This window comes from Ammodytes marinus (assembly GCF_949987685.1).
Source record: "Ammodytes marinus genome assembly, chromosome: 1".
NCBI lineage: Eukaryota > Metazoa > Chordata > Actinopteri > Uranoscopiformes > Ammodytidae > Ammodytes > Ammodytes marinus.
Genome location: NC_137230.1, coordinates 4,033,033 through 4,056,716, shown reverse-complemented (window position 1 = coordinate 4,056,716; position 23,684 = coordinate 4,033,033). Strand labels below are relative to the sequence as shown.

General features: G+C 40.1%; 1 protein-coding gene across 1 annotated transcript; it reads right to left on the bottom strand.

The window, feature by feature from the left end:
* Nucleotides 1-2,285: 2,285 nt before the first annotated feature.
* Nucleotides 2,286-20,344, bottom strand: cers3a (ceramide synthase 3a). Its single transcript, XM_080030392.1, has 11 exons — nucleotides 20,211-20,344; nucleotides 16,681-16,861; nucleotides 16,185-16,302; nucleotides 13,290-13,408; nucleotides 12,895-12,952; nucleotides 12,667-12,717; nucleotides 10,330-10,425; nucleotides 8,542-8,670; nucleotides 7,281-7,387; nucleotides 5,939-6,092; nucleotides 2,286-4,754 (listed from the first exon to the last, which is right to left on the bottom strand). The coding sequence occupies exons 2-11, from the start codon at nucleotides 16,851-16,853 to the stop codon at nucleotides 4,554-4,556; spliced, it is 1,206 nt and encodes a 401-aa protein (XP_079886518.1). The 5' UTR covers nucleotides 16,854-16,861; nucleotides 20,211-20,344; the 3' UTR covers nucleotides 2,286-4,553.
* Between the last annotated feature and the right edge of the window lie 3,340 nt (nucleotides 20,345-23,684).

The window sequence follows — 23,684 nt, the reverse complement described above, 5'->3', positions numbered from 1 at the left end:
CGTAACATTGCGCCTTGATCTTGCCTCTTGCTTTTATATTCGTCGCATCCCCGTTTGTTTTCATATGGAGGCTCCGTTGATTTAAAGTCACTTCAGGTTCGCACTGGATTATGGGTCAGAATCGCCCAAATAGGATGCTGTTTTCAGCACTAAAAATCTTGGCTGGATGTATTAGACATCCGGGTCTTTCTAACCATCCTAAATCTGGCCACAAAAATCGGGACATCCTAAATCTTTTTTCTACCATACTAAATCGTAGAACATATGCGATTCGGAATGCAGGGTAAGTATTCTTTCTATATTTGTCAGATGTTTTATAGATTTAGTCTTTATTAGGAACCAGTCGGGGAATCAGGCTGGGAGCCACAAACCACCAGACCTGTGCGACATGAAACATATTGAATAACCCCAAAAACATAAAAAAAGTGTGAATATTTCTATAAAGGTTGATTCATCCCTTTAATATCCTTTTGACCCAGGTTTGTGAGCAATAGTTTCTACCTTGTTTGTTACACGTTTCTACACACATTAAATACATTTATTTCAACTTATTCACAATAATCATAAAGGCCTGAATTGGTTATAATATGTACTATATAAATGAAGTGTTCTTTTCACTACTGTTTTTTTTAGTCATTTTTACACTTCAATAAATGTCATCAGCACGGTCAACATGTTTCCATAAATGTATTCCTGATCCCATTCACTCAGTAAGGAGGGCGTCCACATTCAATCCAGTTTGAAATTGTTTCAATTCTTCTGTTGCACATGTGGCCAAAGCATTCTGATCCTGCTTTGATTTAACAGAGAAGAGCAAGGTGATTGGCACCATCTTGTGGGGAAGAGCGGAACTATGACTGATTCTAAATAGGAATGATAAGTATTTTAACAGGAAAAAGAATTGTTCTTTATTTTCTAATATTATATTGCTCTAGTGTGAGACGAGATCAAACAGTTCAATGTTTAAGAGGATTTCTATTACATAAAGTTTTTTTCAAAATGTGTATGCATTTTTATAATAATGATTTGAAAGGTATAGTAGGCTTTTTGTTGTTTACAACAACATTTCCAGTCCATATATTTTTGAACTTAGCCTAGCCTGAAGTTATTGCTTTTTCCCACTGCGATGTTCATTGTATATTTGCCGACATACTGTATATATTTGAGCATTTCCTTCTGGTGGCCCTAGTAATTGCGATGCTCTTGTCTGGGTAATATTTATGGCTCTTCTTAGGGGGGGGGGGGTTCATTATATGATGTTTAGCTGCTAGTCTATATGTATATTCATTATAATTAATTGTGTTTTTCGGTTTTCCAGTTGCTCAGCAATCAGAGCTGCCCTCCTATTTGGCCTTTGCAAATTGGGACAGCCTCTATACAGTATAATATGTATTTGCATTTTATAAATGTAGCACATATTTTGTATTTAAATTCTGTGGCGTGGTGAAAAAAACTTCATTTGCGCAGAGAATTTTAAGTAAACTTTCCATAATCTGTTTACAAGACTTCAGTTCAATAAACACAGTTTCTGGAATGTGGAATGCCAACTGGTGATGAACCAAAGCCAACCTAGTGAACCTACCCATGTATGAGCTACTTTCACAGGTCATAGCCAGCACAGACCCCGGATACAAGATGCTGCTCTGGAACCCATCAAGGGCTGCCCCCGTCCACTCAGGGAACAAAAAAAACAAGGGACATTTATGTAATGTTTGCTCAGTAATAGTCGTAGTATGTTTGGTCAAATATATATAGAATAAGTATGAAGCTTTGATTCAACATGTTGATGCTTATGATGCAGGGAATGGTTTACACATATCAACTTTTTCTGGGGAACATGAGTTGGTTGTTTGGACTCTATTCATAGGTCATCATCATATTACAGGCTTTGCCAATTGGGTAAAATGCAAGTTGGAATTCCATTTCTGCCTTAACCAGAGTCTCTGTGTGTGTGTGTGTGTGTGTGTGTGTGTGTGTGTGTGTGTGTGTGTGTGTGTGTGTGTTGTTATTATCAAGCTTTAACGACCAATTTTTATTTTTTTATTTTTTTGCAAAAAGTGTTAAGAAATCATTTTAACATTTGTTGTGCTTACGAGCTGCATATTCATTAAACAGTTGTTTTTGACATATAGAAAAAACCTGTAGTCACATAGCACTTTCCCAGCTCAAGACTTTTGTGCTGGCCGTGCATGATAGGAACTTGGAGGTGTCAGAATGCATAGACAAAGGATGGGGGGGGGGGGGGGGGGGGTTAGGTTACCCCAATGAGGACAGGCTAATGCAGCCATGCAAAGTATGTGCCCTGATATACTTCATAATAGATGCAGACAAGGGCAGCAGGGGCAGACCGGGAATGCGTCTCTGTTTATACTGCTTTGGGTGTTGTCATACAGTGCAATAATGGCTGCCCAAATCCATGTCATGCAGAACAACACAGCTATACAGACGCAACCATTATTAACATTACTACAGTAATCTCTCTGTTAGACACAAAGGCATGAATATAAAACTCCTAATAACTGACTCCAAATTAGGGATGTAACGATATGAAATCTTGAGTACGATACGATACGATATTGCGATTGATATCACGATACGATATTAAGCGCGGAATTCATTTCTACCCTCTCAAATTAAATGGTGTACCGCTGATTTAAATAAAACACACACGAATAATTTTCGTATCTTATTATGAAGAGATGTCTGAGAGATTTAAACAACTTATCACCAAAACAAAGACACTGCTTCTCTACTGCTTTTTTAAGAAGAAATAGGAATTTTAAATCTAAACTTAATTTAGGCATTTGTCTGTAACTGTAAAAGTATGCATAAGATAAAATAATTTAACAATAGTGTGATCATTTTCCAATTTTGTAATGTTTTATTTGCCTATCAACTCTATTTTATTCAACACTATTTTTACAAGCCATGCTTTTACCTTTATATGCCTACATTATGACAGGCACAATGAACTAAATAAAATATTAAATTATGATTTTTATTTGTTATTAACTAAAATTGCAGTCTCAAAATCAATGTTTTTGCAGTGCACTCCTCTCCCCCCTCCCTTCCTCACACTTTCGCAACATCACCTATGTTTGACAGTAGTGTCAGCTTGTTTGACCTATAAGGGATTCCATAGTATTGCGCAACCTGCCGGTATAGCTGAGTTCCTATGCTGAATTCACGTGAAGTTGTGGTGAACATATTAAGGATCTTTGGACTTATTTCCTTCATCTGGCTTTCACGGAAGTTCGCCGACTTTACCGGGGATTTAACGCGCGGTCGCGGTGGATGCTTTTATTTTTTATTTTTTTTGTATCTCATTTCCTCCCGTTCGCCTGGATTCATAATGATATAATTCACCCGCGACAACGTTGCTCACCAGACTCTCCACAATGACCGAGTGCATTTACCATGCAAGCTCGCCTCTTTACCGTCACACGGTATTACAAGGAAAAACGTAAGGTTGACATTCGTGGCCTTTTCATATCGCGAACGACCGTTTTGCAGTATATTGTTACATCCCTACTCCAAATGTATGCTTTAGTTTAGATGAATGTACGTCAAACTCATTGATACTGTGCATGATAAAAAAAAATCACATTTTGTTCTTGTTTGTCCAATTATCATAGGCATGGGAACATTGGATGTGTTCGGAAAGCCATACTAACGTCCTCCCTCCTAAATACTCAACATCTATATACTACATTCTGTCTACTTAAAGATTGATTGTGTATGCGAGGTGCGTCGAAACATTCACACTGAAGTATACTCAAGCAATAAAGAATTTATTTTTCTTCTTATAAGATTCCGGCCGTTTAGACGCTGTTTAGCGTATTATCGCCCTCCACAGGTTAGATACAGAACTAGATTTTGACATACAGTCCTGTGTTGTGCAGGAAATTCAGAATTGAAAATAATGAATTTAAAAAAAAACTTCCTTGTCATTTGAAAAGACGCAATGTTGTGGGGCGTTTGAGTAGGAAAAGTATACAATCGATCCATACCCAAAATCTTCCCGGAAGTTAGAACTCATCTGGGCATTTCTCGCCTACCCAAACTCGCATACCCAACTGTCACATACTCAAATTGACGTCAAAATGAGTATGAGTAGGATGTTAGTATGGCCTTCCGAACACAGCCATTGCCAATAGGAGTTCATATCTGAATCTTTCCAGTGACATGGTAGAATTGTTCTCTCTTTCAGCTCTTTCAAACTTCACAGGCAAGATGGAAACAAATGACATGTTATTGGTCAGCACACATCGTGTTGTGTGTATTTTTCCTCTGCTTGTTTGGTCTGCTGGTATCTTTATGACTTGCAGGGCGGTGAAGTAAAGCGCCGCCAAAGTCAACACTGTGGAGGGTTAACAGAGTCACAAACAGCTCAACGTCTCTTATCTCTCCCTATTCAAGTGTGTAGTCCAGACGCACTATAGGTCACGTTCCGAAGAATAAAAAATCAGACTTATTTGCTTATTTTGTCCTTCCGTTTAGGATGAAATGTATTAACGATTGTTCTATTCAACGCGATTTCGGACTCAGATGAATTAGTCATTACACAGAGTTGAACGGGACATGTTCTTAGGTGGATTGGAGCCTCCATAGCAGCCGTTCCTGTCCCCCTTCTCTCCGGCCGCCCGTCCATTGGCCAGCTTGTGGCGTTCCTCTCCTTCGTCCTCCGCCGTGCTGCTCTCTTCATCCTCCTCCTCCTCCTCTTCCTCATTGTCACTTCTCTCGTCTCTGGTCAGCTGTCACATGAAAAAAAACAAAAGGAAAACACAGTCCATGAAGAGAGGTAGAAAGAAAAGCACATATGAGATGAAGGGTGAAAGAGAGAGAGAGGGAAATTGAAGCAGAAGAAGGCTTTTTTAGTAAATACAACAGAACAGCAGCTGGTGGAGCCCAAAGGCAAAACAAAAAGAACTAAACATCCAGCAGAGAGCAGATGAGCTGCAGCAGAAAACAATAGACAATAGACAAACAACCGAGATTTGTAATATTCTGCAAGGAAAAACGGTGAAGCTTTTTCCTTTATGCTTTTGGAGTCATAGTGCTACTGGATTTGTTGTATCACAAACCTATTTCTTCATACAAAAAAAAAAAAAAATGCATATGTCAATGGCAACTGTTAGTCTGAATAGTCTCATAGTCTATTAGGGTGAGTTTGCAAATGAATGTCTGACATCTAGGAATTTGGTGACATCACTGCAATGAAGTCCAACAGGGCAAAAAGCACAATAGAAGCAAGCAGTTGGGATGTGTTACTCTGCTATGATAGAACCGTGTGTGTGATTTGGCATTCTTGAGGCAGCAGCGAGGAAGACGCTGGAGGCAAGATGGTTTTGACTGGTATAGTGAACACGGTTGTTACTTTCAACTATGAAACATGTTTTGTGTATACACTTTTGACTCGAATAACCGAACTGGGGTCAACCTTACACCTACCCCGTCAAACTGGAGAGATTGCAATTGAGGGCTCGTCCGGAACCTGAACCTGGGATATGTCGCACCCGAAAGTGAGAATCATACCCACAATTGGAGCCCACAATTGTTACGCTGCTATGCTTGTCTTACTCGCTCCAACTCGGATCTCCGTATGACATGAACATCAGTACCTGTGCTTCCCTGGATGAGTGCAATCCTACCAGGCCACAGTTTCCAGGAATGCGACCAGCTCTCTTGGGCCCTGCGACTCCTCTTTACCCAACTTTGGGGCAGTTCCATTGGTCCAGTCGTGTGTCATACACAGAAATAGTTTGTATTCAGCCAAAGCTGTCTTGGCGCCCTCCTAGCCTTGACCTTAGCCTCAGAATGCCAAATCCTCTCTCTCTCCACGGGTGATTTTTACATTGCCAAGCAAACAGCTTAAACCAACACAAAAAGATTTGCATATCTTGATATGACGCAGACGATTATCACAGAGCAGACTTACAGTGCCAAATACAAATTTCCGGATCATGCGAAGAATAAGGTAGGCCCAGAATATGTGCAGACAGAGAAGGACCACTAGCATCACATTGAAGAAGTAGTAGCCAAAGAAGGCAGGGTAGTGTTCAAGGGGGTAGACCCATGTACAGTGGATCAGCCTGAAACACAAGAGAACACACACAGATTCGGGTTCAAATGTTTAATATCAATGGTACATTAGATTGGAAGAAATGAATCGATGTTAGAACACTTATGTGAGCAGATGGTGTCGGGATTGGCTAGCTTGGTGTTAACACAACATGAGGTTGGGGACATGCCACAGTTTCTCAGGCGAATAGTTTAATCATGTGTTTTTGGCTAAGGGCTTCTTAAACAAATACCATAAACACTCAGTTAATACATCCACCAGAATTCTGTCAAATCCCTAAAATCCTGAAGGTTCTAATGTTTCCCATTCATTTCTCTCCCACAATCGGTCTGTACTTTCTCCAATCTGTATGGGTCTAATCTCAATGACCTCCGAGTCTAAGGGACAACCTGATCAGGATGGCAGCATATACTCAGAATGTCCTAAATAGTTTGTCCATCCATTTCCATCGATTAGGATAGACAAAATAAGCATCAACATGTAACTCACCATCAACACAAACGAGAGCCTCGGAAATGACAATGAAGCTGTGTCAATAACTTCTTGCAAACCATTCCAGCACAAACTGAACATTAAAACCTTCATTAAACCAGGTTTTTTCACACACGGCTGTTGAATTAGTCTTCATTTGTTTTTGCTCAGTGCCGCTATAATCCGCAGACAACCGAGTGGATGTTTAATACTGCGTTGTATTAGGACAATGCACCAGTAGGGTGGCAATAATGTGCTACGCTCAACAGAAGGTGAATGTCAGAAAGATGTTTCAGAATTTAAAAAAAACAACCACATTTTTCTGTTGATCAAATTGATTTTGTTAAAAAAGTTCAACATAGAACTTTAAACAAAATGTTTCCTTTTGAATATGAGCAGCTGAACTATCTATTCAGTCGTATGCAGAAGTGTTTACAGCACAGTAAAGCAACGATGAATGAAAGAGGCAAATGATGACGTAACATAGCGTCCGCGGTGTGTGATCAACATCAAAAATAGATTTCTCAGTTTATAAGTCCAGGTTTATATAAAGTTTAAATATCAAAATCTAACTGATTTTATGGAAGTTAACTGAATTATACTTCTCAAAGTCAAATATAGACATAAATGCATATGGAATCCTTACACACACCCCCACCCCCACGCCCACGCCCACACCCACACCCACACACACAAACACACACAAACACACCTCACATGAGCTTACCAGAAAGGGAAAATGACGAGTCGGGTTACCATAAAAGTTATGGCAAACAAAACAAAGAGAGTTTTGCAGGCGGTCTCCCATTTGGCATAGTTGAATAATTTGGCAGACTAAAAGAAAAATAAATATGTGTTGTTACTCAACCACATTCAACACAGCACAAGTTTGAACTGAATTACCACTTTTCCATTTCCATTTTTTGCAGCACAACATACACACTACTAGTCATTGTAGAGCCTTATGGTAATCTAAACCAGACAAGTAGCTATTGGAATTACATTAATGTTGGCCACGCAATTTACATCTGATGGCAACATTCATTGCTATAGCTGTGGTCACTTTGGTCTTACCTGGTTGTGTTAACTCACTTAAATAGTGAGTGACTTTTTTTTCTTTTTATAATTGTTGTTGTTCTTTTTAACTCTGCCCTGTAAGGTGACCTGAAAGGCTCCTATAAATAAAATTAATTATTATTATTACTACTAATAATAATAATTACTTTATACACATTAGGAACCATACATTTAGAATTAGTGAGTTACAAAGGGCTACCTTGGGTATATTCTATTAATAATTCTACTACTAGACTTGCTACAATTACTAGTACTACTGCTACTGACAATACAAGAATAATATAAAAATGGATATTGAGGAGCCGCCGCCATTGTTTCCAATGTACTAGTATGTTTTATTAAAGAAGGAGTCAGCGCTTCTGGAGAACACTTGTTGTAAACAGAAAGGCGACTGTGGCTCAGATGTTAGAGCGGGTCGGCCAATGTTCGAAGTTGGTTGGCGGTTAGATCCCCGCCCTGCCACCTGTGTCATGGTTTTTGTGTCCTTGGGCAAGACACTTCACCCACCTTGCCTCGTGTGAATGTCGATAGTTAGCCTGCTATCGGTGTGTGAATGTGTGTGTGAATGGTAACGTGGGAATGGGAACAGGTCTCCCTTGAAAAAGAGTCTCCGGTCTCAATGGGATTTACCTGTATAAATAAAGGTTAAAAAAAAGTGATTTTGACAACAGCATTCCCCAGAATCGCTGACCCGACCTTTAACCTGAACCAGGTACGCTCCCTTAGTTTAATCATACTGCATCGTGTACCATAAACACAATATTTCCCTAACCTTAGCCACAGTTTTCAGTTTCATTGTAGAAAGAAAAATGTTGGCACTGAACATAGTCAAAGGGTTCTACAGGTGTTTCCACTATCAACATGCTATCAGGTGAAAGGGCTGTTTAAAACCTGTGTTTTCTGCGACTGACCTCCAGTAAGACATCGGATGCATCATGGATGAGCATGACCAGTGTTCCTATACGAATGTAGTTGACACACCAGGAGAATGACAAGAGGACCAGCGTGGCCAAATGGTGGATGACTTGTTCTTTAAAATCCTGAAGGAGTGAAAAAGAAATCAAATAAATAACATCAGTCAATTAATTAACATGCTTAACTCATAAAATACTTTACCTGACTATTAAACTATAGTGATTCCCACTTGCACCGCCTTAAATGCTATATTGATATTTCATTTCATTTATATTGATCTTAACAGAAGTGTGGCTAAAACTGTAATGTTGGTAACACTTTACAATAAGGTACACAAAATTGTAGTACCTACTACATAGATATGTGTTACCTTCTAAATAGTTTTTTTTGTGCTACCTAACACATAGGTTTTTTTTTATTGTAAAGGGTTACCGGGATGTTTCTCCTGCGTTGGTTCTAGAGGGCAGGTAAAGGTGAGTGCTGAAATCAAAAGAGCTCATCCCTTCTAGGAAGCTTGAATTTCCCAGCAAACATCACAGCAGTCTACCAATGAGGTGACAAGGTTTCTTGTTTACACATGGGAAACCTTTGGGATAATTAGCATCTCTTTAAAAACCAAAAACCGTAATGTTGGATAAAGCCAGTGTTAAAATCTTCATTTAATTTTGACATATTAGAGTCAAAAGTTTTAACGGAACGGTTTTGGATACGGCCTCATTTCATTTTATGAATAAAAAAATACTAATATACAGATGTGAAAATGCAATTTTTCAGCAGGTTTTTTTAAGAAGAACATTTATCATAAGGGTAGTGGCGGCGGTGGAAACGCAAGCCAGACCTAGCGTAACCGAGCTGTCCCGTGCCATGCTGCTGGAAGCACACCGCTCAGGAGGGAAGCTAGGCATTAGCTGAATGGGACTAGAGAAGAGAGAACCTGAAGAATTGTGCACACCACATCCCTTGCAGTCTAACTTTATTCACTCAAAATAACTCAATAATTGTATGGCAACAAATGCAGTGTGGAAATAGTGGAAACTTGTTTTAGAAAACAATGGAAAACACATTGTAATATGTCTGTAATGCGTCATGACCATGTCAGAGTTGGTCGCCAATTATGTTGCCAAGGTTTCTTTGCAGACTTGGAGAGAATGAGGCAGAGCTGAGATCAGTTGTAATGTGCTGACAGAGGGTCTGGCTGGGATCACCACAGTTCAATCCTAAAGAGATTGAAGACTTAAAAGGTGGTGTGCTGTCATTTATTTTGAGCTGTTACTTGGGCAGGCAGATTTTGTAAAATGATTTAATGAAACAGTCCATGTCACTGGTTAAATGTAACATTGTGTAGGCTTTACATGCCATTCTAACTGTCTTTGCATTTGTGTTGTTTCTGATTCCAAATAATATGGATATGAAAGGTTTTAATGAAAACTTCAAAATATGTGTACATACTGTGTGAAAATGGTATATGTCAATTCTAATGTGGGAATTAAAGAGGAAAATGTTTTAAATTAGAATCACAAATACAAGCAGTGAATGTATACAGCCCTGGAAATAATGAACTTACATTACTTATTGAAAATGCTCTAAATAACAATATTTTCATTCAGATGTTTTGTAGAAATGTTGTCAGTAGTTTATATTATAAAATCAAAATGTTCATTTCCCTTAAATATATGCCTCTTAAGAGTTAAACAAGAGACACTGAACATTTGGAGTGGTCTCTTCATTTTTTCCGGAGCTGTACATCAAAGTTGAAATGTTGGTCCGAAACAGCCACTACACACCTTTCTCTTGACATCAAAGGTAACCACGCTGAATAGCAGTGAGCCATAGAAGCTCATCTCCAGGATATAGTACCAGTACTGAGACTCCAGCATGGACTGAGAGACACAGAGAGACACAGAGAGACAGAGGCAGAGTCATAAAATAGATTGACAACATGTAACACGATAGACAGGTAGAGAAACTGCGCTATATAAACTAAAGGTTTGTCCTTAAGGCAGTGTTCTTTGTCCACACGCCTTTAGCTGCAGGGAAGAAACTGTAGATGTATCTATTGTTCACTCTTAAACATCGGCTCCCATTTTCAATGCCATAGCAAGCTAATATACGAGGCTTGGGATCATATAGACACCCAGCACAGTGTGTTAGATGGAATGACATCACAGCATTTGTAAGGTCCATTTTACATAAAACTGCAGCAAGCACAAGGCCAGAGTATTATTCCTTTCAGTCATGAAAATTGGGCTCTATTTTTTTTAAATAAAGATCTAAGTGTTGCTTCACCTTCAATCAAGGTAACACATCTTTTATGTAATGGAGAAGAATGCTGTTAAATGGCATTTACTTAGCTACTACTTCTAGTATTTTGTAACACCAGAGAAAATGGCGTGTCTAATACGCAACAGGATCAGAGGCCTTTCAGCCGTGAAATAACAATGAGAGACTGAAACAATCCTCTGTATTGATACATGGAGAATGAATTAAGCGCTTTCCTTTCAGCAGCGCTGAGTCGGTTGAATTAATTAATGAGTTATCACCGCAGTTGCAACTTTCAAAGAGGTAAACATGTAACGGAACAGAGCTCTGTCCACGGCACTACAGCTGATCATTCCCTTTGATTTTACAGTCACTGATGTGTTGAACGTAAGAGAAGCACAATATACCGGGAGATACGTTGTCGGACGTAGTGTAGCTGCGCCCGGTCCTAATTTTAGATGCTACAACCGCTGTAAACATTTATCACTAGGCTGGACATAGGTAGGTCCAACGTAGGGCTTACACCAAACAACTTTATTACATCTAGCTGGTGCAACCGGCCCCTGAGGGCTATATACTCTGGTGTCGACAGATGGTCTGTTCCCAGAATCTTCTTACAACACAAAGATTCTGAGTGACAGTGCCGCTGAGTCGTAGGCCTTTGAAAGCAGGTCGTCTGTGACCCTGCACTGAGGCCGGGGACACCTGGCATCTGGCCTCAAAGCCTGATCTGGAGCCCAAATGAGGGGGGCAATGGCAGGCTCAATGGGTGGCATGAGGCCCAGCCCATCCTGCCAAGGTCAGGACATCGGCAGTAGAAGGGCCCTGGTGTCCTTCCAGCACGCATGGAGCTCCTTCAAGTACTGAAGGAGGAACAGAGAAAGAGGTCTGGCCGGGCTGTGCTTGAAGAAGGCACTAGCCTGAGCCTATAGTCTGTCTGTGGAACATGGAGCTGCAGGCTAGCCAGGGCCATACAAATGATGGCCCCATGGAGATATCCTCCACACCCAGCAGAGAGCTCTGAACAGAGGAGTAGGAAGCCTCCCCCAAGGGTGTTCAAGCCTGTGTCCTCTGGTAGATCCTCATTGAATAGAGGTTGAAGCCGTAAGCTACATGGCATCATTCAGGACCAGGAGAGGTATATCTTCCAAGGGAGGGTCAGGCTGTGTGCCGGCCACCCCCACCAAACCCCAGGCTGAAGGCCAGGCTCAGGAACACCCTCATCTTTTCCATATCAGGCGACAAACGATCCACCTTAGAGCATAGCCACCGTTCTATAGCTAGATTCAGTGCCAAGGAGGGGAGGGCGTTGGCTGCCGCCAGACACCACTCAAACTCTAGCTGATCACCTTTGTTTTGTGTCAAAGGCTTAACTACATTCCTCAAAGAAGGTGAGGGATGAAATACATTGAAAAAGCTGCACGCTGTGACACTGTAATACTATCATAGATAGAAGATAGAATAACCCTGGGGCCGGGCCCAGCAGCAGACCCAGGTTCGATTCCCGCCCGGGTCGTTCTCTGCATGTCACTCCCCTCTTTGCCCCATTTCACCTTTGTCTCTTCACACTGTCAATAAAAGCATGAAAAATGCCAAAAAATATCTTCAAAAAAAGCAGCACTGTAATGGAGAAGGTCAAATATACTGTATCACACAGCTTAACACGTTCTTATTTGTTAATACAGCATTCACACTTAAAAAGAAAATCCAAATCAAGATCCATACTAAGGTATACTACTATGTATTATGTAAATGATATCATTCAAATGGTTTATAGAATTAGTATCAAAACTTGAATTCCATTCAAATAGTTCCTCTGATGTTAATATGATGATCATGGTGTATAAGAAGAGCATACAAACCTGCTTTGGAAAGTCTGTCCATACTTCCCGAAAGTCATAAAACCATTCTTTCTGCAAAAAACATGAATTTGTTCAAAATGTAGAAGAGTAATGTTTTTATGAAAGATAAAGTCACACCCATAAGGATTGCTTGTGCCTGTCACAGCTGTTTGCAGTCGCTCTTTACGGTCAAATATTTTCCTCCATAAACTAATTCTAGGTGAAGATGGATCAATAAGCTATACTCACATCGTACAGTGCTAACACTCCTCCAATGGATGCCGACAGATAGAAGACAAACCTCCAACTGCAGGAAGCAAAGGGGAGATTTGTAGATTAGGGCTATTGCATTACTATTATCATCTCCCACACACACACACACAATTGTGGCTCAGGAGGTAGAGCGCGTTGGCCAATGATCGAAGGGTTGGCGGTTCGATTCCCGCCCTGCCCCTTGTGTCATGGTTGTTGTGTCTTTGGGCAAGACACTTCACCCACCTTGCCTTGATAGTTAGCCTGCTATCGGTGTATGAATGTGTGTGTAAATGGGAACAGGTCTCCCTTGAAAAACAGTCTCCGGTCTCAATGGGAATATATCTGTAAAGGTTTAAAAAAACACACACACACACACACAGAGTATTGACCTGGCCTCTCTGAACTTTTTCAGGACTCCAGGACGGTCCTGTTTGTGTCTTCTTCTGAACCAGCGCTCAACTTGTCTCACCGGCAAACTGCTTTTCTTAGATAGCCCATCAATGTCCGCCTTAAAGAGAGTGAACACACACACACACACACACACACACACACACACACACACACACACACACACACACACACACACACACATATATAGAATGCTGCTTTTTGTCGTTTCTCTGAATCAATAAATGCTGTTGTTCATTTAAAAACAGTTAGATTTCTAATTTAACTTAAAGGAATACTTCACCCATACGGAACTGGCGTTCTATCATTATAAAATTGCTATTATAATATAATGAATGCGTTTTTTCTTCCCTCAGTCTTCCCTTGGCCCAGCTGTCCTGTTAATCCTACAGTGAAACCATGAAACACTCTTTCTGCCTTTTCTCAGGCTAAGATGAACCGATTTCTAAATTTTTTTGCACATTTATACTACATAGGATCTCAGAGTTCAAAACAACTTCATATTTCCACCGGTGAAGTAGGTCTTTAAGCAACAGTGTTTTTTTTCCATAGGTGCGCTATAGTGGCTTTCAACTTATTTAAATATATTTGTTCCGAAGCTTTAGGAGTCTTATATTTGCAAGGTTTTTGTGAGGGCAAAGACCAGTTACATGTACTGTTCATAACCAGCATCAAGATGGTGCAAAAGACATAATGGATTGTACTAGGTAATAAGATTAGAGATAATGTGTATACAGGGAGTGGAGCCAGTCCATTGAAAAGCCAAATATTTTGAAATCAGCTCTGGCCTGTATTGTAACCACTGCAAAGACACCAGGACAGGTGAAATGTGATCAGCCTATTAGATCCAAAGTCGACTCTGGTTGCTTCATTATGCCCCTAATGAGAGACCATTGTTGTTGCCTGAGAGAAATCTATTGTATCAATCAATTAGAGGCTACACATGGACAGATCTAAACTATGTAACATACATTTTAAAAGCATATTGGGTAGCATTACGGTTTCTATGCTGTTCACAGCTTTGAGGGGGCTGTGAGTAATGGTGCAGCCATTTAGGGTTAATGTTGAAACTGGCTATCAAAAAGAAACAATCCCTGCATTCCAAATCCCATACTTTTTCTTTTTACTAACCTATATACTAAAGTACAGAAGAGTATTACGGTCACGGGAGAGAAAAGACAATCAGATAAGGCAGATATTGTTTAATTATGTCGAGAAATGTCGAGAATAAAGACAAATACTGCAAAATAAAAATTAAACTAAGTGGGGCATCTAGGTATTCTTGGAATACTGCACTTGACATGCATGTATTGGGACATCCGAAATGTTTTTCTGGCGTACTTAATAGTATGAAAGTATGGGTATTGGAATGCAGGGTAAATGCGGCACCCACAATGTTATTGTATTTTTTTCACGGTTCTGAGCTGCTTGTAAAAAAGCCTGATCCAGTCAGTAGCTCAGTAGCTCTGCTATACTTGGTTACAGAACAGACTGTTTGGGTAATAACAATGATATAAAATATCAATGTTTTTGTTTTGACTTCCTAATATGATCTTGAGATCATTCAGGTATTCAGAGCCAATCAGAGCAGACTGGGCTGTTTTTGGAAGGCGGGGTTTAAAGAGACAGAGGCTCTTAAACGAAGCGTTTCAGACAGAGGCTGAAAATAGGAGATTCATCAATGGCGCTGTGAGAAATATAAAGGTGTTTTTTTTTGGACACTTCTCCATGAAAACAGTTTCTAGTAGAAACCTAAATTAAAATCTTCAACTTTAAAATGAGCATAATATTGGACCTTTAACAGTCAGAAGAGCTGAAGGCCTGCCTGCCTCCATATCCACAACTGAGATATGCACAGTGTAGGCTCACGGTCTCATGAAGTTATTTATTTATTTAATTATTTGTTTATTTGTTTATTTGTTTATTTATTGGTGTTGTCATTTATTTATTTATTTATTTATTTATTTATTTATTTATTTATTTATTTATTTATTTATTTATTTATTTATTTATTTATTTATTTATTTATTTATTTATTTATTTATTTATTTATTTATTTATTCATTTATTTATTTGTTGGTTTGTTTGTTTGTTTACTTATTTTATTTTTTCCGGCTAATTTCCATCTGTAGTCCATTAGGCAGGTTGATGTTACAATAAAGATGACAGAAGATATACAATAGAAACCTTTATCACACACACTCTACACAGCCAGTATTGCCTCTTACCCTCAGGCCACAGATACAGAGCCCCTACAGTGAGAACAAACAGAGCCCTGTCAAGCTTTGTCCCGGCATCCATTAGACTTTTGAAAGGTTAACACCCTTTTTGAACTGTCTCCTCTCTCTTTTTTTTTAACACCTGGACTATTTTTTTAAACTTTTTAAACTTATTTATTACTCCTCCTCTATGGAGGTACTATCTATTCACTAGGCTAAGCAAAGATTGTTTTTATCTGCCATATGTCGAGTATGGGCTGATGCTGTGTGTGTGTGTGTGTGTGTGTGTGTGTGTGTGTGTGTGTGTGTGTGTGTGTGTGTGTGTGTGTGTGTGTGTGTGTGCGTGTGTGTGTTTGTATATTGTATGTAATGTTATACTGTTGTACCCTGATGCTCCTCCACATATGAGGTTCCTAAAGGAAGAATAAAGTTATTTGAATTGAATTTGAATTTGTTATATTCAAATACGGAGAAACAGAAAGAATAAAAGTAAAACAGGATCATTCATTAGTAGGATTAGTAGGTCAAACAAATACACAATTAATACACAACTAATAAGGTACAGCAAGTTAAGTTATGAACTATGAATAGACTGTATTGATATTTGAAGTGTCTTGTTAATCACAATCAGTGCTATTTCAGTGGGACTTTCTCTACCTGAGCAGGGTTCCTACACTGAGTAGTGTAGTAGAGCTCCAGGATGGGGTTGTCCTCTGCTTTCATATGGATTCTCCTCTTGATTCCAGCAGAGAGGGCAAGTGGTGTTGCTATCCACCTGGAACACAGTAAAACACACACGCACGCACGCACGCACGCACGCACACACACACACACACACACACACACACACACACACACACACAATGTTCCTATTTTGCAAAAGATGCTAATAATGAGTTTTTACAAATGTAGATTTTTGTAGTCCATTCCAGAATTATGGATGCAACCGATGTTATCGAATCGCGAAGCCATTTTAAGATTCTCACCTCTACTGTGTGTGTGTCTAGTCTTGTATCGCTTATTTTCTATACAGGTATGATCTGTATGTGTGTAATGTTTCCCTTTAATTGTTATTTATTACAAAAGGGGGAAAAAAAATCTTACAGGCAGTATAATTAACCACGTGGGAAAGTAAAAGAAGTGTGGATCTTACCTTTCAAACAGGAACCTGATGAACAAGAAGGCGAAGGCGTAGGGGACGATGACGTAGAGGTGTGAGGCCTTGGCGTAGACCCGGCCCTCCCTGTCCTCCAGGTCAGCCCAGGTCAGGTTGACAGGCAGCCACAGTCTGTCCCACCAGAAGCACTCACACAGCCGGGCAAACATCCCTCCACCTGAGACAAGACAACAGGTCACACGCACGCACACACGCACACACACGCACACACGCACACATACACGCACACGCACACACACACACACACACACACACACACACACACACACGCACGCACGCAAGAAGAGGCATTTATGAATTAGTATTTTTTCCTCTTCCTCTTTTTTCCATTGTATTGTTGGATTGCTGGATGTTGGATTTGCTTATTGATGGTTAGACTTGAATTGTGATGTGCAGTATGTCATGTCAAAATAAATGCATTTTCTTCTTTTGTTTGCTTTTGTGTTGGTGGAATAAAAAAAACTTATATTTTTTAGATCATTAAAACGAACATGGAAGTTCTTAACTGGCTGAATATAAACATTTTAAAAGTTGAATTTCAATATATACTGTAAATATTTTTTAAACACAATAAGAGGTGACTCCCAAGAGAAATGCAGCACCATCTGTAGCTACAATATTTAAAGGGGCCGGACAATTACACAACAATGCACAGCAAATGTTTTGAGACAAAGAGGTTCCGAAATGATGTCGAATGAAGAAGGCATTATTTGGGCGCTCCGGTGGTGTAGTGGATAGAGCGCGTACCATATTAGCTCTGGCCTTCGTTGCAATGGTCGCGGGTTCGAGTCCGACCCATGGACCTTTACTGCAGGTCATCCCCCCTCTCTCTCTGTCTCCCCATTTCAACTCTGTACTATCTAATAAAGCTTGAAAATGCCAAATAATAATAATAAAAAAAAGAAGGCTTTATTTAGTCTGATTTTATTCCAACACGGTTCACTTCCATCTGAAGAGGCCTTTCAATATTGCCATGGAGCCTGGTGGTCACACAGGACATCTCTGCTTACTTTCTAACAACAGAAAGTTCCATTCCATTCGCATATAAAGGAAAAAGCCAAAGGTCACTTAAATCTAAGTTCCAAAAGGACAATAAAAGTAAAATATGCACAACTACAACTGGTTGGGAACCGAGAGAAACTGTATTGTACGTCCTGGATGAGCAGGTTTCCTTAAAGGTCACATATTATGTTAAATGCACTTTTTAAATGTGTTCTAACATATCCATGGGTCCACGGTGTGCCTAGAGACTGCCAAAATATTTAAAAAAATAACAATCTCTCCTTTTCTCACTCTCCCCCTTTCTGAAACCCCCACCCCTCCCCCCTAATATACTCCAGTCAGAATTCTCCTTGTTTCTGACCTCACAAACTGGAAAGCCAGAAGCTTCCACTGTGCAGCCCACACCCCTATTTCTTATTGGTCCACGGCCCTGACAGACAGAGGGCGAGGCGTATCTGGCTTCGCTTCCGGACAGGGGGCGGGGGGAGCTCAAAGATTGTATACGAGGGGAGCTGCAGCTCTTTTTAAAAAATAGGCCATTGTGAGATTAGCTGAACATCAGCATAGTACAATAAATTATCTGAAAGTTTTTTTCAGCAAACAATTAAAGAAAAACGTATTAGGGACCACTAAGACCTTATAATATGGTGTATAATAGTACCAAAAAGTGTATAATATGGGAGCTTTAAGATGTCAATGCTGCCATTTCTTTTACCCATTGTTTTCTCTTCTGCTGTTCCTTCTCTTTTCTGTTTCAAAATACATTTTAGGTAATGGCAAATTATTACATCATACTGAAAAATTATGAAAGTGTGACGGTTTACCTGTATATGACATTTCTTTCACGACAGAGATGGAGTTAAGCAGGGAGATATTATCACAAGCAGACTGCAGTCACACATGCTACAGTTACTGTAGTGTACATAAAGCTATATCTCCTAAACAAATATTGACCAAGTGATCCCTCCCTTATTCTCATAATACTACCATGCCGTTTTTCAATCGCCCAACCTCTGACACACAGAGAGAGACACAGGGTCAGGTGGGGGCAAAATGCTGACAATGAAAGCCTGGGTTGCAGCCTGGCAACACATCGCAGTACATATAGCAGTTATGCGTGTTTGTGTGTTCTGTAAAACTGACAATTCAGTGTCCCATCAACTTACAGTGGATGCTAAGTTGTTGCGTTTCCCTAAACAGTCCCTTTGGCTGAATACCAAATTTGGGTGATGTTAGGTGGAAAATCCATAAAGAAGATGCCATGATGTGAATGTATTTTAGTTTATTCAAACATTCCCAGCGTTCCAATAGCCATACCTTCTGCTATTTAGTACGGTAGAAAAAATGATTTAAGATGTCCCAATTCATGGGGTCAGATTTAGCATGCTTTAGAAATACCCAGATGCCTACTAAATCTTTTAGTGTTGAAATTAGCATGCTAATTGGGCGACGTGCTGCCCTAAATGGCAGGAACATAATGAAAATAGATTGGAGAAAGCTAGTCATATCATAAGAATGAATGACTACTAAGGAGTGTCTGCATCGGTGTCTCCAATCAGTCCGATCAACGGGGAACAATCCTTTTCTGTGGCTGTAGGTCTTTCCTTATCTTTGTTATCTAAAGTAGGGTGTAAGCATTCCCAGCCACTCTGAAAGCCACACCATAACACAACATGTTTAGCCCGCATGGTGCGATGACCACTCTTGACTGATGTCTCCTCTTGTTGACTAAACACATGAAGAGTCAGCTGCTTTGGGAACACACAATCAGCAGGTGTGTGCACCTTTAAGAAGAAAAAACACTGGGATAGCATACAATGAAAATGGATTGAACATAATAAGTACAGTGTTTCCCTCTGAAATAAAGAACTGAAAAAAAATGAAAGTCTCACAAATATTGAATGTAAAGCACAACTTAAGAAAAATGGCTGTTGTTTGTTTAGAGCCTGGAGATTTGCCTCCAGTCAAAGTTATTTTGAATTCATTCCCACCTTTAGATGGCTGCTGGCCCCTGCAGAGGTTACCCACAGCAGCAAGTCAGGCCCCTTGAAACTGTCAAAATTGAGTTCTCAAACATCTCTATCTAACACCCCACAACTTATCTCAACCTTAAAACCTTTGGATTTCAAGTGGGGCAGACAGACCACACACACACACACACACACACACACACACACACGTCACACACACACACACACACACACACACACACACACACACACCTCACAGGATCAGTGTGTTGATCTCTGTGAGAACAAGGGCCTTTATTCATCCCAACTGAGCCATGACAAAAGCTTGCATTGCCCTACTCAACAAACTTCACTCGTTGTAGAATCTCCTTGGATCAAAGAAGTCCCCCCCCCCCACCTTAGCAGTTAGCCTTGAACCTTTAACCTTAGCACAGCAGATACATGTACACTAGAATACAAAGAAAAATTGGAATAATCCATCCACATTGAAGGTTAAATCACACTCCAAGGTCTAAGGAAAAAACGCAGGCTTACCTTTCCACTGTCCCTAGCAGATAGGGCACTGTAAGGGCTTCTGTTTCCACACTGGCTCACCTGTTGTGTGTGTGTGTGTGCAGTGGGAAATGAGCACGGATGGTCAAATCCTCTATTGGGCAGCTATGACAAGCAGCCTCTCTCTCTCTCTCTCTCTCTCTCTCTCTCTCTCTCTCTCTCTCTCTCTCTCTCTCTCTCTCTCTCTCTCTCTCTTTGTTTGACATTCTTTAAGGTCCCACCCAGCACGGACACAATTACCTGGGAAGGTTTTTTTTTCTTCCCTTCCAGGAAGTAGCCTAGAGGTAAGGTAATGGACTGCCACAAAACACACACACACACACAAACAAACAGACACACACGCACACACACACACACAAGCTCTGCCCTGAAGGGATCTAATAACTTTGTTTGTTCTTATCCACCGACCCTTCAGATTTTAAAACCAGTTGAACTGCTTTGAGCACCTATTGTCTGACTAATTATTTGACGTGACTATTTTTTCATTGACAATTCAACTGCTTTTAAATAAACATTTTAGATTAAAATCTGGATTTATACGATCATGTCACTTCCTCCAGACTTATACTATTAACACACACACATCTGATACACAACGGAGAAGATAGCATTATTTGAAAAGGAACACCACATTTTTAGGCAAGCAAAAGTATTGGAACAGATAGACTTTAAATAAATTAAAGTGAATAAAACGTAATATTTTCTCGCAAATCCTTTGCTTGCAATAACTGCATCAAGCCTGTGACCCATTGACATCACCAAACGTTTGCATTCTTCTTTTGTGGTGCTTTTCCACGCTTTCACCGCAGCCTCATTCAGTTGCTGTTTGTGTTAGGGGTTTACTCCCTTCGGTCTCCTCTTTGGCAGGTAAAATGCATGCTCTATAGCGTTTAAGTCTGGAGATTGACTTGGCCAGTCTAAAACCTTCCACTTCTTGCCCCTGATGAACTCCTTTGTTGTTTTTGCAGTTTTTTTGGATCATAATCTTGCTGCATGAGGGAGCATCTTCCAATCAGTTTGGTTGCATCCTTCTTTAACTTGGCAGACAAAATGTTTCTGTAGACTTATTTTACTGCTGCCATCATGTGTTACTGTGTTGTTGTCAAGATGAACCTTTACCAAAGTGATGGAAAGGCGGAGAAAGAAAGGATCTGCTCATGACCCCAAACATACAAGCTCATCTGTGAAACACGGTGGAGGCAAAGTCATGGCTTGGGCTTGCATGGCTTCTTCTCGGATGGGCTCATTAATCTTCATTGATGATGTAACACATGATGGCAACAGCTAAATTAACTCTAAGTCTACAGAAACATTTTGTCTGACAATTTAAGGAAATATGCAACCAAACTGATTGGAAGATCCTCCATCATGCAGCAAGATAATGACCCAAAACACAACAAAGGAGTTAATAAGGGGCAAGAAGTGGAAGGTTTTAGACTGCCCAAAGTCAATCTCCAGACTTAAACGCTATAGAGCATGAATGAACAACTGAATGAGGCTGCGGTGAAAGCCTGGAAAAGCATCACAAAAGAAGAATGCAAAAGTTTGGTGATGTCAAGGGGTCACAGGCTTGATGCGGTTATTGCAAGAGAAGAATTTGGGACAAAATATTAAGTCTTATTCACTTTAATTTATTTTAAGTCTATCTGTTCCAATACTTTTGCTCACCTAAAAATGTGGTGTTCCTTTACAAATAATGCTATCTTTTCAGTTGTGTATCAGATCCAGATGTAAATACCTGGAAATGAAAGCTGAAATGTTGAGCTATTGTCTCCTAATCATATTTTGGTGTCAAACCCAAATGTTTCCAGTCTACAGCAAAAATAAAGGAATTGGACTCACCGTTCCGATACTTTTGGAGGGGACTAATACATATATACACACACACACACACACACAGGCCTACATATACATTAAGTATTACTGTCTTAAAGTCTGACATCATCATTACTGCCAGCTCCATAACTGGATGGTTATGGATGGGTGTGTGTACTGACAGAGCAAACAGTGCACTGGTACGCAACACCAAGCTAAATCAATAAAGCGCTTCAGAAAAAAATTCTCTCCCAATAAATGATTAGCATGACAGACACAAGGGAAAGTTCCTGTTAGGGTAAACAGAGCCATAACAAAAAAGGTTGAGCTATTCATCGTTCATTTGATCCTCAAATGTCCATACATACAGGATATAGAATTACCAATGGGCGACAACTGAACGCTATCATAATGTGATGTGTATTAATAAACGTTTGTTCCACCTCAAGCCTTTGTTTGTTTTTTATGCCTCCGCCCCGCGATAGACGAATGTATTTGAGTCGTCATACATACGCCTGTATGTACTGTATGCTTGTCCTGGACATTCTCCTGAGCGCAATATCTCATGAACGCTTTGAGGGATGATTTCTTCAAACTTTGCACAAATGTGGACTCTGCCTCTCAGGAAAAGTCTTGTCCTGGAGAATCCTAATGCGTTGACCCCTGTGTGGTCTCCACTATGGCTCAGGGTTATGATGGGCAGCAGTAGCCACTGTCTCAATGGTAGCAGACCCTGTACAGGGAGCCTTGGGCTATGGAGCTCACCTTTCTCCTGGCAAAGGAAGGCCATGATGTAAGTGAGGCAGTACAGTTAGTGGGCTGGCTTCTATTCATGTTGTAGACTGTGGCGAGGGTTCAACAAGCCAGCCTCCGACCACAAGCACCCCAACATATGTATATTTTACAATCCCAGGATGTTAACTTTAAAGTCGTCTTCTTAATTTAGTATGTTTTTTAGTATGTCATCCTCTTGTATTCTGGTACTGCTTGTTGCCGTGTTCATTTTGCACAATTGACTAGGGCTTAGTTAGTTCTGAAGGGGTCATAAGAATATTACAGAGATAAATATATCGAAGTGTACTGTCACTTTCTTTTGGGGAATTATTGAATGATTGGACCTCTTAGCTTAGGAGGGAAAATCTCACTTCTGTAATTCTTTTAATGTCTGGCAATTTGTAAATTTGTATTTTATTATGCTTATCACATTTTAAACTATTTTTTTAATCTGTGACGTGTTGAAAACATCTACAGAGAATTTAACTGACTGTGTTTGGAAACCTCTCTAGGTCAATATAGTGCAGCACATGACTAATAAAAGGACCTGCTGGACTCACAGGAGATGGCCAAAGGAATGTTGAGTGCCAACTGGTGATGAACCAAAGCCAACTTACCCATGCATGTTCTAAAGATCAACTGAGAGCACTTCTAACAGAGATTTTTGGCCAAATGATTAGAACTGCTTATCAAAGTCCATCTGTGTCAGTGGAACAACATTAGTTTTATGGACTAATCATTTTATCGCAATACCTTTCCTTTAGCCACGTGCAGGTCCCAGCATGCACTTGGGGGTAAAGGCAGGTAGAGAAACATTCCAAGTCACGGAGTGTGAATCTTTGTTTGTTTGAGTTATTCTAACATTGG

Bases quoted from the DNA above. Each gene is read 5' to 3' on its own strand.
- cers3a (XM_080030392.1), bottom strand. From the start codon at position 16,853: ATGTTTGCCCGGCTGTGTGAGTGCTTCTGGTGGGACAGACTGTGGCTG. The intron at 7,388-8,541 runs GTCAGTCGCAGA...TTTTTCTTTTAG, and splicing joins CATCCGATGTCTTACTGGAG to TCTGCCAAATTATTCAACTA. The intron at 6,093-7,280 runs GTAAGCTCATGT...CTTGTGTTTCAG, and splicing joins CTCGTCATTTTCCCTTTCTG to GCTGATCCACTGTACATGGG.